Source organism: Solanum dulcamara, chromosome 5 (genome assembly GCF_947179165.1).
Source record: "Solanum dulcamara chromosome 5, daSolDulc1.2, whole genome shotgun sequence".
Lineage (NCBI taxonomy): Eukaryota > Viridiplantae > Streptophyta > Magnoliopsida > Solanales > Solanaceae > Solanum > Solanum dulcamara.
Genome location: NC_077241.1, coordinates 4,865,514 through 4,885,002, shown reverse-complemented (window position 1 = coordinate 4,885,002; position 19,489 = coordinate 4,865,514). Strand labels below are relative to the sequence as shown.

The following is a 19,489-nucleotide window of genomic DNA, read 5'->3' as shown; positions in this document are numbered from 1 at the left end:
TTAATTCGATGCATATTTTTTATCTGATATATAAGAGTAGATATTAGATATTTAATTTTACATGCATCTTTAATGCAATTGGAAAAAAAAATTCGCACACCCTTCACTAAATTATTGGATTCGTCACTAATCATGATGGTACGTACTGAGCTAGGTTAATTGGTCCTAGGTTGTTCTTTATGAATTATATATAGGCATAATACATAGATTTGCTCTTTAATTTGACCTCATTTCTCATTTATATCCTTTAATTTTGGGCGTGCATAAATAAACACTTAAACTTGTATAAAGTTGTACCAATAGACATATTAGTCTTATGTGGCATAATACACATAGGACACCACGTAAGATTCAAACTGTCATGTAGAATGCCACATAGGATGTGTTTGTGTCTATTTGTTCAACTTTATACAAGTTTAAGTGTCTATTTGTGTACACCCAAAATTGAAGGACATAAATGTCACTTGATGCCAAGTTAAAAAGCATATTTATCTATTATGCCTCCATATATATGTGTGTACTTTGCTAATCTTGTCTAAGAATTTGGACCAACCAAACTCTTATATTTTGTTCGAATTTGAGATGGTGTATTAGCAATAATTTCCAAAATTAAAATTAAACAAAGTGTATCAGTTTCCATGTTTTATATTGAGTTCTCTGTTCAATTCTTAAAATTTGGTAAAGTTTGAACGATTGCATCATAAATAATATTGTTAGAAAATAACAAACATGTGTTTAATAATATATATGTCTGTCAATATGTCCATATATTGATTTATTAAAATGTTATCGATAAATTCAAAAAATTGATATTGAAATAACATTTATGTGACCAGAAAACCAACCAAGCCGATACAAGTTATTTGGTTTTGATAAAAATCAAACCAAAATGCTCCATATATAAATACTAATCAGTTTATGTGCATATCAACTATTTTATCGAATATCTATTATCTCCACCAGTATATGTACCGAATAACTAGGGTCCTTATATAGAAGTCCGAGCGACTATGCATAATGGCAAACTAGAGGTGATTCATCTTATTTTATTTTCCTTTTCTTATAAGTCAAAGATGAATATAGGTGACAAATAAATGGGTTGAATAAAATTTGAGTAGATTAAAATAGTCTGAGTTAATAAATGAGTGTGTTATTTACCTATCTAAAAGTTATTTGAAATGAAATAATAGCTAAATGTTGATTATAACCAAACTCATCCTACTCTGACTAAGTTTTAATTGTGTTATTTGATTTTTTATTTGCTCTTTCATAATTTTTAGTATCTTATAAAATTTATTGTTTTTCTTTAGTATAACTATATATAACCTATCAAATAAAATAAAATGTCTTTTTGAAAATATTTTGATAAAATTTCATCGATCAATTTGGGCTAGATATCAGCTCAAATTTTAATGGGCTGAGTTAATAAAGGGCGGAAACATAAAGGGGAATTTTCAGATATGACAAACCTTTTAAGTATAATTACTCCATATGGGTATAATTTTCCTGATTACTTATAATGGTAAACATAAATTTTTCCATTATACAAATATTGTAGCGAATTATACAAAAGCTGTAGTGAATTATACAAACGCTATACCCACGAATTATTTGTATATCGAAATATACAAATAATGATATACATATGTATTTGTATATTTGGAAAGTGAGATTGAGAAAGAGGAGGAGAAAGGCGAGTGAGATCGAGAGAGGGAGGAGAGCGGCGAGCGAGATGCGAATTGTATATGTATATTTTTCGAATTGTATATGTACATTTGTCAAAAAATTATATATATGTAATCGGTATACATATGTATTTGTATATCTGGCAAGAGAGATTAAGAAACAGGAGTAGAGAGGCGAGCGAGATCGAGAGAGGGAGGAGGGAGGTGAGAGAGATTGAGAGAGGGAGGAGAGAGGCGGATTGTATATGTATATCTGTCGAATTATATATGTATATTTGTCAGAAAAATTGTATAATGGTAATTGATATACATATATATTGTACATCTGACAGTAAATTTGCCATACCGCGTAAATATATTTGTTGCGAGCCGTAATTATTTTAAACTATACCCTAAATGCATAATATAATAGTAATATTTGCCATACTGCATAATTTTCTCAAACATAAATGGACGAATTAATAATAAGCCCAAACTTAAGCGAATTATGATTTCATTGACTAATTTTACCACCTTTAAAGATGGACATCTACATACTTTATATAAAAAAATAAAAATAAGAGTAAAATTCACGTCTAAACGTGATTTGAACATCTACCAACTTTTTTTTTGAACTCCATATTCAATTTTTTTTGGGGCTTCAAGTATTAATAATGTTCAAGTACTCTTTACTTCCAAATGTGAGAATGGATATTGGATTTCTAATGCAATTTAAAGAAAATAGGATAAGGGTAAATGACTTCAAAGGCCAAGTAGAGAGATTTCGTGTAAACTTTGAAAGAGATGTTTCATACCATAAGAATCAAACATAGCCAACTATAAATTCAACTAGGATGTGTTTGCTACAAAGGAAAAGATTTTCTGTTTTTTTTTTAATTGGTTAAATTTTTTAAAAATATTTTTTCTATGGAAAACATATTTCTTAAAAATAAAGAAATAAGTTTTCTAATTAAAGTTCAAAATACAGGATTCACAAGTGTCATTTCATAATAATTGTCTTTTCCATAGTAAAAATGATTAGAGATATTTATGATCTAAATCAGGCACGAATAGATTTTTTAGACCAAAAACATGCGTGGAAAGTAAAAATCTAACGTAATATCAATCAAGTGCTTAGAAATTGCTAGCCTATGTTATCTGAATTCGTCAAAATATATTTTTATAGGATCTGGCATCAGCGGCAACACCCAAGCAACATATATAACTACTGGCTACATATGATGCTTTTATATCTCAATTTATGAAATCAAACATGTTAAAAGAATGCATGCCCTTACTTATATATAATTATACTTTATACAAATTAAATTCATCTCAATTTATCAATTGAGTTTCACATGATCATGATGTTACGATTCAAATTTATGACACATATTGTCACTTTGGACCTAGATTTGTAAGAATTTAACTATGGGGCTAAGCTACATCGAATTTCTAAGTTTTGCCTTATAAACATTTTTACATTTCTCTCCTATTTTCGTTGTGAAATTCACCCGATCAGTCCGACTGATTCCCCCTCCTCACAGAATCAATTTCTTGTCTAACGGACGTCTAAAATGTCACCTGTAACTCGTTTTCGAAAGGTTGTCAGTTGTCCTCCCTCAGATGCATCACATCATGAAGCACCAATGTTGCACATGAGGTCATGTAACTTTCCATCTCTCATTCCTACCTTCCCAAAAACCAACTAGAAATGCAACTATTTATTTCAACACAAATTCCATTAAAAGAGAGAGAATTGAATTATAACTAAAACAAACATTTTTTTTTAACTAAACTCCAAAAGAAAACAATCACTGCTGATGAAACAAAAAGATACATATATATATATTTGGACCTCAATCACTAATATAAAGAAGGACAAAAACCATATGGTACCATATTATACATATAGCCCACTGTTTTTTTTTTAAAGAAGTATGTGTTCTAAAATAATTAAATTAGTTAGCTGGAAAATAAGAAAACCACTTGCATGCTGTTAAATCTGATGAATATTAATTAACAGATCAAGAAATTCAGAACCCAACTTGTGTATATATTGCAAACCTCCAAAATATTGGCTGTGTTTTTTGCATAGAGCCAAAGATAATACCATAATGGCACATGGGTGCCTATAATTTCTCCATCTTGTGAGTATTATAACACCAAAGCAAATAAAGTAGGAAGAAGATATTCTACTTTTGCTTAATTTTTTTAGCATAATAATAATTGTGTCTCAATCTCAAGTAAATTTAAATCGATTATATAAATTTTATGTTACTTTATTTAAAGCGTAAAAATTAGTTGGGATGACTAGTATTTTAAACGGACAATCAAAATTTAGTTAGTGTTTCAAATGTAATTGGAAAGTAATTATCTTTTAATGAGAAAATAAAATTTGAAAAGAAATATTCCTAGATAAAACATGGAATAACTCTTGTACGTAAGGTTAGAGTTCGAAACTTTGACAAGTGAAAATTCAAATAATGTATGTTGGAGTTCGAAATTTTTTGCTAGAGTTTCAACATAAAGATGCATTTTTCCTTGTATTTATTATCGTCCCAAAACCTCAAGAAAACTAGTGTACGCCTTACAAATACGTGATATGTTAATAATTAGGCACGTTACAAATTTGAACCCTACCATTAATAAAATGTTGTTCTATATGTTTAAACGGAGAAGAATAAAGGGGTAAACTCATTAATTGAGTGAATTAGAAACATGCCAAGCTGCCCCTTAGAGATTTTTCTTGATTAATATGTGAAAATATTGCAACTAACCCAAGTAAAAATCCTCATTTGGAGCATTACCTAAATTATAGCTTGTTTTGGGTAAATGAAATTAGGTTAACTATGTTATGTGACAAAACAGAAAAAAAATTAAAAGAAGAGCAGTACATGAGTGAGGGAGGACAATAAAAATAAAAATAAAAATAAAAATAAAAATAAAAATACCCCCATGCTATTTTAACTATAGTTTTAACTTCTTTGACTATTATTAAGAAAAACAATAAATATAAAATATAGTTTGCTAGGTTATCCCTATTAATAAAGATACACTAATTTTCCTCTTAAATATTATGCGTACTTTTTTTGTCAACTTTTGTCTTGAACTTTTAAAGTAATAATTATTTTACACTACAACAAATAAAATTTTTTACGATAATAATATAATTATTGTTGTATTATAATTAGCAATAATATTTAAAATCAACACTCTATATAAATGTCGTTAAAGACTTAAGACTCTGGATACAATGAATTAACTCAATTATCGCTAAATATTATTGCGGCGATAAATATTGCTGTTAAAAAAAATATATTACCACAAAATATCTTTTTTTGTCTATGGTGTTAGGATAAATTTTTAAAACTAAAACGGCGGTTAAAATGGAACAAAAGGAAGTAAATAACTATGATAGATATATCTACTATCTCAACCCTATAAATACCTCCATCCATTCATAAATCTTTCACTCATCATTTCACCAAGAAAACAATTTCTTGAAATCAAGAATACATTTATTTATTTCTTTTTCACAATGGCTTCCAAGAAGTTTTTCTCTACTCTTGCTCTTTTCCTTTCCCTTAACCTAATTTTCTTCACATTTGTTTCAAGTTGTGGCACTTGTCCTAAACCAAAACCACCCCCAAAACCAATTAAGCCATCATGTCCACCACCATATGCACCAAAATATAAAACTTGCCCAATTGATACCTTAAAGTTAGGTGTTTGTGCAAATGTTCTTGGATTAGTTAATGTTGTTGTTGGTTCACCACCAGTCACACCTTGTTGTAGTCTTATTTCTGGACTTGCTGATGTTGAAGCTGCCCTTTGTCTTTGTACTGCTATTAAGGCTAATGTTTTGGGGATTAACCTTAATGTTCCTATCTCATTGAGCTTGCTTCTTAATGTTTGCTCCAAAAAAGTTCCCTCTGGATTCCAATGTCCTAATTAGTTGAATTGTTTGTTTTAAAATTCAAAATAGGTAACACCAGCACTGGCTCTACAAAGTCAGAATCGAATCTTTAATTTATGTTGACTTTCTTAATTCATTCGTGAATAATAATTTCGAGTGTTTCCCTTTTCATTGTTTGTATTTTCTTGGAGAGCTTATGATTTTTTTTTGTGACTAAGTGTTGATTGGTAAGTGTCTCATTTACCAATTGAAGTTGTTCAAGTTTATCTTCTTGGAGAAAAAAAATAATCTAGTTTCTTTATATTTTGCATATGGTATTGTTTTCAATTTGATTGTGATTTGAGTTGAGATGTTTTTGTATTTGAGTATGAGTTCTTTATATTGACGGTGTTAAAAAAAATCTATACGATCGTTCAATTTTACTTAAAGGATAATTATATGTATTCACTAATTGATAAAATTAAACTAAAAAAAATGGAAAATAATCTTTTATAATGATCACAATATACTAGTAGTGTAAAAAGAATAATAGTTTTCCAAAAAAGAAAAGCATGGAGAGAAGAAATATAATCATATACTTTTCCAAATTATCTTAATTTGAGAGGGAAAAAGAATAATAGTTTCATTTAGTTTAAAGAAACTTTAAGGTTAATTGTATTAATATATTCAAGGGCAAAAGATCAAGTTTACTCTTCTACTTTCAAATATCATTTAGTTCTAATCTTTTTAACACTTTGCGGATAAAATCACTCACTCACATCGTTATCATTCATTATAAAAAATAATAATATAAGATATCTCTTATTAGGAGAATATGTAACAGAAATAAGTTCGAAATTTCGAGAAAAAATAGAATATGGTAAATTAAAAAAAGAAAAACGAGAGTTTATATACCACGGATGATACTTTTTTATGTTTGCCAAATTATATTAATTTGAGAGTAAAAGTAAAGTTTTATTTGTGAAAAGAAAAACAAATTAAGATGTTATAAACAATTTAAGGTTGTTTTGTGCCATAATGTGGATTAAGATTTCTTTGACTCTGACAAATATATATTTTTTCTTCTTATATCTGTTTTTTGGTTTTATCTGGCGTCTACTATCCGCATTGAAGTTTGACTAATATGAATTCATATTGGATAGTGTCACGATCCAAAATGGGCCATGAGTGACACCCACACTTAACCTCCTAGGTGGGAGAACCAACGATACAAACCCCAACTTACAATAACGATTCAACTTATAAAATACGACAATAATGCGGAAGCTCAAACCTTATTAAAGTAAAAAATAACAAAAGCCACTAAAATCTATTACGTAACGTTTCCCAAAATCTGAAAGTCATCATGTAAAGGACATCTAAATTCTAAAACTAAGTCTAGAAATATCAAACACCAGAATAAATAAATAACATAATGTGTCCGAAAACTAAGGACACCATGCCATGACCGAGAGAATCCATCACGAGCTAGAAGGGTAGCTCACTCTGCAATCTGATGAACTGAAGACTGACTAGAGCTGAGGTTGAGTCGAAGTCGATGGAACACTCGCTGCACTCCATAAAATAAAACAAAGACGAATACAAGTAGGGGTCAGTACAGGACAACATGTACTAAGTAGATATCATCGGCCGACTCAAAATAGAAATCAATATGCATAAAGTAATAGTGAAAAATCAACCATAACACTTAACAAGTGGCAACCAACAAGATCAAGATCAAATGACAACACAATGAGCTGTTTCATAACTAGTCAACAATATTAAGATCACACAGGAGGACTCATGCCTCCACATCACACTCTTTTGGAAAATGAATTATTGGAGATTGGGTAACATTAAGTCATTTTAATTTATTTTTCTTTAATATTATCGTGCCAAAATATGACACCCGATTCAAATATACCGTGTCAGAACGTGACACCCGATCCAAATATACCGTGTCGGAATGTGACTGTCACGCCCCGAGAGGGTACCCTAGACATGACCGGCACTTGAAAAATATTGTTGGCCTTCAAGTGAACCACTTGGTCCAATCACACTCTCATTCAGTCATATTTTATCTGCGGAAGACTCAACTCACAAGGATTCTATTCATAAATAAGGCCAAAGGCCAACCACATATCCAATTTAAGAACTAGTAAGAATGAAACTAGTCAAAACGAACAAATCAACATTATCCATATTCTAGTCTATGAAGCCTCTATCAACAATCTAAGAGGTGCCAATGACAAGTTCATGGCTACCACAAATCAAATAAAGGAAAACTAACTCAAAGCTAAAAAGATAACTGTGGTATCCTCCGAAAACAGGGAGGACCTACCAACTAGCTGGAAGCGAATAATTCCTCAACAGTGCGCCTGTTGATGATCTCTAGTACCCGTCTTTGTATCATGAAATGATGCAGACCAAATGACGTCAGTACGTGGAATGTACGAGTATGTAAAATGGCAGAGTGAAACATGCATCAGGGTAGAATCATTCAACTCAGGAGAAGAAATAATTCAATTAAGATGTCCTAAGTCTAAAAAAGAATATGATTTAGATAAGACCAATCATGTACAATCCAATCCAATCCATTCCAATCCGACTCAGAGTACTATAAGACCTATATGAGAGTTTCTCTTATCCTACAATCATCACTTATGAGCCAGTGATAGTACAACAAGCCGTCCGTTTGTACCTTGATAGGGTAGGAACGAATCAACAATCATGGATCCACAATCAATCAAGTTCTATCATGTTAGGATAGTAATTTGGGAAACATCTGACTTTAACGGTCCAATTCTCTCCTACGTTTGGCGACGTAGTTATTGGTTTCGATTTATTACTTACTCTTACCCAATTCGGTGCTCGATACTCCTTCAAAGACTCAATGCTCATAAAACTCTATCCAATCAGTTTAATCTAATCATATCGACAAGTCTCATGTGGACCCCTATCAATTTATCAATTTTATCACAATCAAACCTTTCAACAAATCATACTATCGAATTAGTCCCAATCACATCTTTCAAGAGTAGTTAGATATACTTGTGTGACAACAATAAATTATGTTCCTATTTTATACCATTCACATTCTTAACTATCCCAATTCGTGCTTTTCATTCCAATCAATACATATACATAATCATTTACAATCAATATATATATATATATATGGCTACAATTTATGAAGTATCATGTGAAAAGTAATTTGTTCAAGAATTCAAGTAATGAAGATCATCAATCAATTAATAGTATGTAAAGGTATTCTAGGGTTTTAGGAACATTCAAGAAAACATTCATGGAGGGTTCAAGTCTTTCACAATTTCTATCCAACACATCAATGGGGCATATGGAAGAACTCAATCCATATTTTAGGTTAGTCTTACATACCTTAAAATCTCCATAAATCTTGATGAAAAATCTTAACTTGAAGAAGAACAATCAAGAGACCCTTTCTTGAAATTCTTTGACTTGTTTTCTTGAAAACCCTATGGTTAGGATTTAAGATTTCTCTTAGCGATTCATGAATAGATGAAGACGTTTGGTTTGGAAAGTTTGAAATCTATGAAGGAATTATCTTGTTGAAGAATCTTGAAAAAGAATCCTAACTTGATGCTTTCTTGAAAATTCTTGAGTGTTGATGTTTAGAAGTGAATGAGAGGGGTTTTAATGAGGAAAACTGATTTCTACAAGTTTAGGGACATTAGAATAACTCTCCAAAGGGTTATAGGACAAAAATACGCTAAAAAAATAAAGGGGGCGTCGTTCGTCTTAGGCAGTGGAGTCCGTGTCCTATCCGCGTCACGGATCCATTGCGTACTTCTGCCAGGATAAAGCGTCTACAGTAAAATGACCATAACGTTTTACTCCAAACTCCAAATGGGACAAATTTGGTGGCGTTGGAAAGAAGACTCAAAGATATTTAATTTTATAGTTCATGAGCCACCCAATTCTTTATATTTTAGGATATATGATCATTTGAAGTTGACCCTTATATGGACTCATCAAAAAACTTAGCCGATAGAAATTTTTGTACTCGACTTGGTGTTAGGGATCCCTTATGACCCTAAAACACATCTAATATACTTCAAATACTTAGTAATTGATCCTAACTCATATATACAATTAAAAGTCACTAAGTTCGATCATAAAAGCACATGAAGAATGGTTCGAGTCTTGGCGAAAAAAATTAGGGTGTTACATGACACCCGATCCAAACATATTGTGTCGGCTCATGACACCCGATCTAAATATAATTAATTTATCATTCTTTATTATTATATTCCACTTCATTAACAATATTTCATCAAGCCTTCTTTATTCAAGGCGCCATTTTTGATAGGGCAAGTTCAAGATTATGGATTTCACGGTCTCGGGATTTCAGACCAATCACAATAATATATCAACCATCCAAACCACAACAATTAAATGCACAGTGAACTCCACACATTACTCAATGACTATCAATCGCTATTAAGAGTTTATCTATGATATAGAATAAACAATAACCTACTTCCACTGAAGAATCAAAGTCAAGCAAGCTAATTCACTGGTGATTTCCCTTTCTTCGATGACTTAGAACGTTCCCAATCTAACAAGTATACAATAGTCGTAAGTAAGCGAATTCATAAACACCCATATTATATGTATGTTTAACCTAGACCCAACAATTCACCCAACTCTATTATCAATTTCCCTAAAACTCAAGCCTAGGGTTTCAGTTTCTCAAGTATAAAAAAAATTCAATAGTATTCATATAATATAATACACTTAAAATTAATTATCTATCTCAATATATCAAAACTTGAATTATAATATGATAACCATAAGAACAATTTCAAATCAAAAACAAATTACGTAAATTAACATCTAAACCACAGAATGAAAATAATTTAATAAAATCTAACAACAATAATGTACACGAGAATCCAGTTAAATGTAGAAACTATGCTTCATATTACAATACCCCTAATATATATAATTTGTAATCATTACTCATGAAACCCACACCCCAATTCCAGAATGCTATTAGCAGTAGCACAACTTTAAAATTGAAATTTTGATTCCTTTCTTTCTTAATTTCAATAATAAAATAATATCCTCTATTCAACTATTGGTTATATACATATATATATATTCTTTTACCTGAAGCCTTCAATGGTTTCTTTTCGGTGTTCGCCGCGCAGGTGAGATTTTCTCGCTTTATTCCTTTTCTCTTTTTCTTGTTTTTTCTAATTTAGTAAGTACTAAAAGTGACATTCCTACTAACTATTTTAATAAATATGGAATAAGTGGTATAAGGTATTAAATATATTACCACTTTAGCCTATTAATTAAATATGTTATCTAAATTCATCCCTCAATTAAATAACCATAGTTATCAAATAGTTCAAAATACCCATTAAAAATTTACGGAATGAATCTTTTATGAAATAAAAGGTCCTAGTACTCAAAACAACCTAATGGATAGTTACAGATAGGTCCTACTTAAGGATAGTGTTCTCTATCAAGATTTATTTTTAACCAAAATTTGAAATCGAGACTTCTAATCAAGAGAATTGCAACAAAACCCGATCCACTATACCACATTCTTTAGTGGTCTACTTTTTCTTATATCATTTATGTAAGTTTATCCTTTTTCTACCTTTCAATAAATGACATTCTCAACAGTGTAGACCATTGGAAACACCTATAATTTTTTCCTTTTTCAAATTTAAATCAGTGTTTTAAAAGTTGGGGCACTTTAATATTAAGCAAGGTCTGAATATTAAATGTCAGACATTTAAGGGTACATTATTGGACGTTTAGGACGTAAGCCTTATAGAGTTAAACTCCATACGTGAGCCCCATACGAATCCCATGAAAGCCTTTGAAACAAAGATGTAAACTAAAAAAAATGGGTTCCACGCATATCTAAATTAGAGCAGGATTAGTTATTGGCAGCTTTAGCTCAAATGCACAATTTTTTTAGACCAAAATAATCATGTAAGTATGTTGCAAAATTAATTAGGAGACGGCATCAACAATAATATATTTAGTAAAATTTTATAAGTGAAGTTTGAAAAGAATAAGGGGTATGTATCTCTTACCCCTATCGGCTATCTCATAGAAAGCCGTTACAAAAGCCTCCTAAAAGAAAGAGATCTTTGTTACTTGACTGCGTGATAAAAATATTATTTTTGAAGGATCCAAAATTAAGAGACAACTAAAGAAAAAGAAAATGAAAATAATTTTAAAAAACCAAAGAGGAGAGAAACACATACATTTCATACTTTTCTAAGTTTGCCAAATTATCTTAATTTAAAAGAAAACATAGATAAACAATTCACCTTAATCCAAAGGGAGTAGATTGAGGCGAAATCATAATTTGAAGTGTATGAATTTAGAATTTTAGGTCTTTTAAATTATTTGGATTCTAACTAAATAATTTATACATATTTAATAAATTTCTTATGATAAATATAAAATTTAGAATAATTAAATTCCCAATTCGTTGAACCTGCAAACTCTATATTAACTCCGTCTCTGCATTAGGTTCTGTTAATAATTTTAAGGGAAAAGACTAAATTTACTCCTTTACTTTCAAATATTATCTATGCTTAACTTTTATAATTTCTCCGTTTTAATTTATTTATCATACTTTCCTTTTTACTTTGATTTTTTTAATTTTAACTTTTCACATGACATGGTTAAGACGGTAAGACTAATGATATTCTGATATATTTGACGTATATTTAATTTATAATCACAAAAACTTAAAAATATTTTTTACTTTCTTACGCTTCGTATTAAATTAAAATAAGATAAATAAATTAAAACGAAAAGAATACTTCACATACAAAACTTCTTATGTTGTTATCATTCTTATATTCTCAAATATCTAACAAAGGTGCAACATAGGGGCCCAAAATTTAGATGTTATAAATAATTTAAGGTTGTTTTGTGCCCAAATCTTTATTATAACAAATATATTTTGTTTTCATAATAATAATGAAAAATTCCGTTGTAGCACTGGCAATTTTCAAATATGAAAATGGAATCCGGGTTCAAATTCCGGCAACGGAATAAATACTTTTTTTCCAATATTTTTTTTTTTAGCTTTTTATTCAGTGTTTGGTATTTGCATTGGAGTTTGACTAATTTGGATTTGGGAGTATCTTTCTCAATAAAGGATTTTTTCTTACCAAGGATCAAAACCGAGATCTCTAGTTAAAAACTACAACCTCATCCAATACACAATATTTTTGATGGTCATTTTTTTCTTATAGTTATATGTAGCTTTTGCTTGAATACACAATTCTTTACACCAAAATAGTTTTCACAAGCAAATATATAAGTTTGTACCAAAATTAAGAGAATGTGACAATGATAACATATTCAATAGAATTTCATATGTGAAGTTTGGAAAGGATAGAGTGTATGCAGAACTTTGTTAATTCTGTATCAAAGTTAGCAGACCAGAAACAATAAAGGTGAAAAGAAAAAAAATATCCGAATCTACAGAATTCACTGTGTGTCCTTGAGGAATTTAATCCTCTCACTGTACCCGAGATTATGGATTATTTTCTTTACACAACCCAATTCATTAGGTCATGATGGCACCTACTATAACCCACTAGTAGGTAAGCCAACCCGTCAACCCAAAACTTCAAGTAATGGGTTTGAGGGCAGAAACTAAACAAGAGTGACAAATTATAAAGATAGGCAGAAAGAATAAGCGGAAGTAAATCAAAATATGATATAAACAACTAAAGATCCCTCCCAAAACCTGGAAGTCACAAGTACAGAGCTGCTACAAAATAAAAAACGAGTACAAGTCCCAAAAGTGGACCAAAAATATATATAATAACTGACTAGTTTCAAAAGGCAAAAGACGGACCATCCATACTGAAGGAGACATGAATGATCCAAAAATGCCAAGTACTCACCCTAGTCTCCGAAGCTGACTACAACAGGCTCGATCTATCCACGACGGTAGCTGGTGCTCGGTCCTGCATCACGAAAGTAGATGCAGAGTGTAGTATGAGTAGCAAGACAACAGGTACCCAGTAGACATCATAGGCCGACTAAGAAGAAAAGGTAAAAACAATATAAAAAAGAGGAATAGCCTAAATATGAGTCAACATAAGCATCAAAAAGGGGAAAGAGTACTACCTATGAGAACTACAGCTAATTATACCCAATTGGCCCCTCATAAACCCATCCAAGACACTCGTACGCAAGTTAAATAAAAACCTGGATGAACCCCTATAAGCCCGCCGAGTACACAGAATAGCTACAACTACCAAGGTTAGGAACCAAGAATCAGCGATGTTAGGAGTCGAAGTATTATATCATTTTCAAATCTAGAATCTCCAAGAGTTAATCGATCTAGTGGTGACTTAGGGTCGAGGCCGGGACTGAGACCCAGATGCTCACCCAAATGTTCAAAGTGGCCAAGACGGGACTGGATACCCAGATGCTTGCCATAATACATAAGTGTCGTCGAGGCCGGGACTGGACCCAGATGCTCACCCAAATGTTCAAAGTGGCCAAGACCGGGACTGGGTACCCAGATGCTTGCCATAATACATAAGTGCGGTCGAGGCCGGGATTGGGTACCTGAATGCTCGCCGTAATACATCGGTATGATCGAGGCCGAGACTGGGTACCCGAATGCTCGTCATACTAGCAAGCCAGTAGAGGCTGGGGGCTGAGTACCCGGATGCTCCCCGATAATTTAGAACAGAGGCCGGAACTTGGTACCCGAATTCTCACAAAGACCATGATGCCAAACATTCTACTTCCCAACTAGAATACAATAATATCAAAAACAAATTCTCAAATGAGTCAACCGATATGCCGCCAAAACTGGAATCGGAGCCAAAGTTAACGATCACGAAATATAGTGTTGACGACACATCACTAAAGTCATGATTATATCGATTTATGGATGAAGATATTTTTAAGAGCAAGGGTAACGCCTAACTAAGGCTAAATTATCAGGCACTAGCCCGCTACACCATTCTACAAGGATCTAAGTCCATCGAAGCGATGCCGGGACATCTAAAGCAAGTTTACATCCTATACTAAGGCCAACATACCCCACAGTAGCAACAACATGCTCATTCAACTCTCTTTATAATACTAACAAATAACGACAAGATACACATGCTTCTAAAATCCAAAAAACTCGATAACAAGCCTAAAGCATAATTTCTAACACCTAAAATATACAATCAAACTACTCAACCCAAATTCCAACTATTTTAACATGCTTTCACATATTTCAGCTCAATCTAAAGAAAGGTAAAACCGTAGCCTACCTATAGGCTAAACACGCGAGCTTCAAATCACTATGCTGGAGCTTTTCCCTTTTGAACGACCTCGGAATGCTGCCATACTGTCAAAAATAGAACCATAACATCGATACGGTCGTTTAGATACTAATTTCATAATTTTTGAAGATAGACCAATTTCGAGGTCTAAAACGGGAATTGTGGGACCCGCATACGAAATTCTGGATTTAACCCCCAAAACAGGTTCCAAATGTCATCTTGAGATTACAAATTAGATTTATAATATAATTCGGGGTAGGAAGATACGCGGGACGAGCATGCACCAAAAACTCATAAATTCCGATTAAAGGACCAAAATGGCAGCATCAAAATTAGCAAATTCTGAACAAACGAGACTCTTTCAACCCAAACAAATTTATACTATGACGAGTCTTGCAAAAAACCCACAATCTAGCCTTAAGAATCAATCAAAACGGAGTTATATTGACCAAGATACACTCTTCCAAAATTAAATAAAATTTCATTTCGAAAAAGACTAAATCAGCAACTAAAAATGCATTTTTACCTCAAACGAAGCTTTCTCTCGCATTTATGATATCACCACGAGATTACTCACAAAATTCTCTTGAATTTAGACCCTTGAATCACCAAAATTGGATTTATATAGGTCAAAAATTAATTTCTCAAAGTTCTTCAAAACTCAATCCGAAAATGGACACTGTTGCAAATAATATCATGATTTTTACCTGAATTGAATGCTCCAAATCAATTTTCAATCTCTCCAATGCGTTCTCCACAAAAGATCTCACAAGTTTTCCTTTTGAATCACCCAATTTGGAGCCCTAATGCTCAAGTTATGGGATTTTAAAGTTGGAGGAAATATCCCAAAACAAGGGCTTCTAGCTGCTGCAATATCAGATTTTGGAAAATCCAAAATCTCCGATGGGATGCTCGGAATTCATTCGGAATCCGATAAAAATAAATCAGATATGCTACACCACTAAATTTGATGTTACAAACTCAATGGAGCATTCAGAATTCCATACGAGATCATTTTAATAGAAAGTGGGTCCCACACCCAAGAGCCTTTTTAAATCACATTCCACAACGGCCTTCGAGATTAGACCGGAAGCCTCGGAAAGCGAACGAAGGGTCGTTCTAGACCAAAATTGACATTCTAAAACTAATCACGCTGTCAAAATTTTCATTCGAGCGCGTTTTCCAAGAATGTTAATCAAAGTCAACCATAGGCTAACTTTCAAAGTCACAAGCGCCAAATGGCCTCAAACTCGTATCAATTGCCTCGATAGTCATTCCAACAATTTCACTGAATGTTAATCAAAGTCAACCATAGGCTAACTTTTAAAGTCACAAGCGTCAAATGGCCTCAAACTCGTATCAATTGCCTCGATAGTCATTCCAACAATTTCACTAGCCTAATTTGGTCATTTCGGAGCTGATGGAACCATCAAAAATTGAATTCGAGATCTCGTTGACCCAAAACTTAAAAAGTTGCAACTAAACCAACTTAGACCTTCAAAATATCAAAACGGACTCGGAACCTCTAAAAATTCAACCAACACATCTTCTAGACCAAAAATCATCTCCCGAATCCAATAGAGTTATCGGAATTCCATTCCGAGCATCGAAACTTTAAAAGTTGACCAAAGTCAAACCTTGACTTAAAGTTCCTCAAATTCTCAACTCAAGGCCTCAAATCTTCGTTACAACTACAAAACTGATTTCATAAAGTCTCCTAAGCCAATTTCGACATTTTGGATCTTCTGGAATCGATGAAATTCTGTTTCGAGACCTGTAGCTCTGATTGACCTCAAATACCACTTTTTAATACTTAAAACTTATGAAACTCAAAATTTCTAAAGACTTAACTTTTCATAGAATTTTCTAAAAATCAACACCTAGTAACAATCAGAAATGACTCGGGGCATCTAAAGGGAGGGGTAAAATGGTTATTTTACAAAATTCCAACAATGACCTTCAGGGTCATTACATTCCTACCATGATAAAATGAATAAATTATTAAAAAAATAGCTATACCTCAAACTTCAATAATTTCAGCGAACTCAAAAATCAGCAACAAAATCACACAAAGACTCAACTTTGTTTGTAAGAAAATATATGCAGAAGAGGGAGAAATTTGATGTTTTTCAAAATGAGAGGAAAATCCTCTATTTATAGACAACAAAGGATAGTGTGAACATGTGCTTATTGTGGATTATCGAAAAAGGCACAACCCTTTGCAAAAGTCTCAACCTTTCAGAAAAATCGCAATTCTTCAAAAAAGTCACAACTTTTTGGAAAAGTCACAACCTTTCGAAAAGTCATGATCTTTTGGCAGGGGCGACTCAACGGATCTTGTGACCTAAGGCAAAATCATATTAAGAGGCCTTTAAGTTTTTATAAAATTTGTAAACTAACAAAGAAAAATTATTGTCTAAACAATAGATTAATCATTTAAGACAAAGAATAAGAAATTTCAAAAAAAAAAAGACTTGGCAGAAGAGCACAAAGAATAAGGTGGTGGATTATTAATGTTGAGGTCTGAAACTCAAATTGAAATTTTAATTTGACTATCATCATAAACAAGAAAAAGAAAAGAGCGTACACAACTTAATAGTTGAAGTTTTGAGAATGGATAGTGTCAAAAATATATACAACTTCGATCAAATTTCTGATCAATTTAAATGACAATTGTAGTTCATTCTATTAAGTATCACTTATTAGTGAATATTTAAATAAATTATAAAAAAATAATATAATATGTTGAATTAAACGAAAAGAAGACCGATGCATGAATGGTTTTGTGTTAATGCAGTTTTAGAGAAGATTGACAAAGAAATTCATTATATTATCAATGTATATAACTTAATTCCTATAGAAAAATAAATAAATTGAAGGATGAAAAAAATATACTAACTAATGAGAGACGAAAATTATCATAATTTATGATCTTATTGATACAAAATAACCTCAAATAAATAAATAAAAATTATATTGTAACAATTTTATTTATATACATTATCTAATATAATAAACTTAATGATAAAATTTAAAGTAAATTTAGGGCCTCCAAATTTTTGGGGCTTAAGGCAATAGCCTCATTAGCCAAGCCTTAGAGCCGTTCATGCCTTTCGAAACGGTCACAAATCTTTAGAAAAGCACAACCTTTCATAAAAATCACAATCTCTTATTTTTCATTCACGCTTTTAAAATTCAACAAACTTTAACAGTCATGTATATCTTAAAATGTCTAATGTTTGGCCTTCATAAGACCACGCTTCCGACGAAAATGTATTTTAGACGCCAATTTTGACAATTTCAATCGAGTGAAGTTATTCTTTTTTTGGTAACTAATGATGTATATATTAATCACCAAGCAAACTTTACAAAGCCATAGTTCTGTTCACACAACTGACTATCTCATATGCAAACACAAAGCAGCCTATACATTGCTCAAAACACTTTTGCAGAATAATAAAAGATCATCAGCAAAGCTAAAAAAAATTAAGAGACAACTAAAGAAAAAGATATTGAAAATAATTTAAAGAAAGCAAAGAGGAGAGAAACACATGTCATACTTTTCCAAGTTTGCCAAATTATCTTAATTTAAAAGATAGCAGAGATTAACAATTCATCTTAATCCAAAGGAAGGAGACAGAGGTGGAGCCATAATTTAAAGTTTATGGATTTAGTATTTCAGTTCTTTCAAATTATTTGCATTCTAACTAAATAATTTATACACATTTAATAAATTTTTTATGATAAATACAAAATTTAGAAAATAATTAAATTCCTGATTCGTTGAACCCGCAAAGTCTATATTAACTCCGTCTTTTTATTAGGTTCTGTTAATAAATTTAAGAAAAAAAGACTCAATTTACTCCTTTACTTTCAAATATTATTTATGCTTAACCTTTATAATTTATCATACTTTTCTATTTAATTTGTTTAAAAGAGAATATCCTTTTCCTTTTTTGACAGTTCTTTAATTTTAATTTTTCACATGACATGTTTAAGATGGTAAGACTAAATAATCTTCTGCTATATTTGACATATATTTAATTTATAAGCACAAAAATTTTAAATTATTTTTTACTTTATTACACCAAGTGTCAAATCAAAGTATGACAAAGAAATTGAAACAAAAAGAATACTTTCAAATCAATATACAAAGCCTTCTTCATAAAAACTCTCTTATTTTTTTATAATCTAGCGTTCTTTTAACGATCAAAACTTCCTAGGTTGTTATGATTCATTCTCAAATATCTAACAAAGGTCCAACATAGCTAGGGCCCAAAATTTAGATGTTATAAATAATTTAAGGTTTTGTGCCCCTACAAATATATTTTGTTTTCATAATGATAATCAAAACCTCCGTTGTAGCACTGACAATTCCCACAAATGAAATTGGAATCCGGGTTCAAATCCCGGCAATGGAATACATTTTTTCCTAATATTTGTTTTTTTTTAAGTTTTCGTGGTATTCGCATTTGAGCTTGACTAATTCAGATTCACATCAGACATCGTTTTCTATTAAAGATTTTTTCTTACCAAGTCTCAAAACCGAGACCTCTAATTAAAGACGACAACCTTATCCATTGCACAACATTCGACACATCGCA

The 19,489-nt window shown here is 31.5% G+C and overlaps 1 protein-coding gene across 1 annotated transcript; it reads left to right on the top strand.

Moving 5' to 3' along the window:
• Window positions 1-5,119: 5,119 nt before the first annotated feature.
• On the top strand, window positions 5,120-5,884 carry LOC129890359 (14 kDa proline-rich protein DC2.15-like). The gene has a single exon (XM_055965918.1). The coding sequence runs from the start codon at window positions 5,206-5,208 to the stop codon at window positions 5,620-5,622; it is 417 nt and encodes a 138-aa protein (XP_055821893.1). The 5' UTR covers window positions 5,120-5,205; the 3' UTR covers window positions 5,623-5,884.
• The last annotated feature ends 13,605 nt before the right edge of the window (window positions 5,885-19,489 follow it).

What these genes read in the sequence shown, in the direction of transcription:
- LOC129890359 (XM_055965918.1), top strand. Translation starts at nt 5,206, where the DNA reads ATGGCTTCCAAGAAGTTTTTCTCTACTCTTGCTCTTTTCCTTTCCCTT.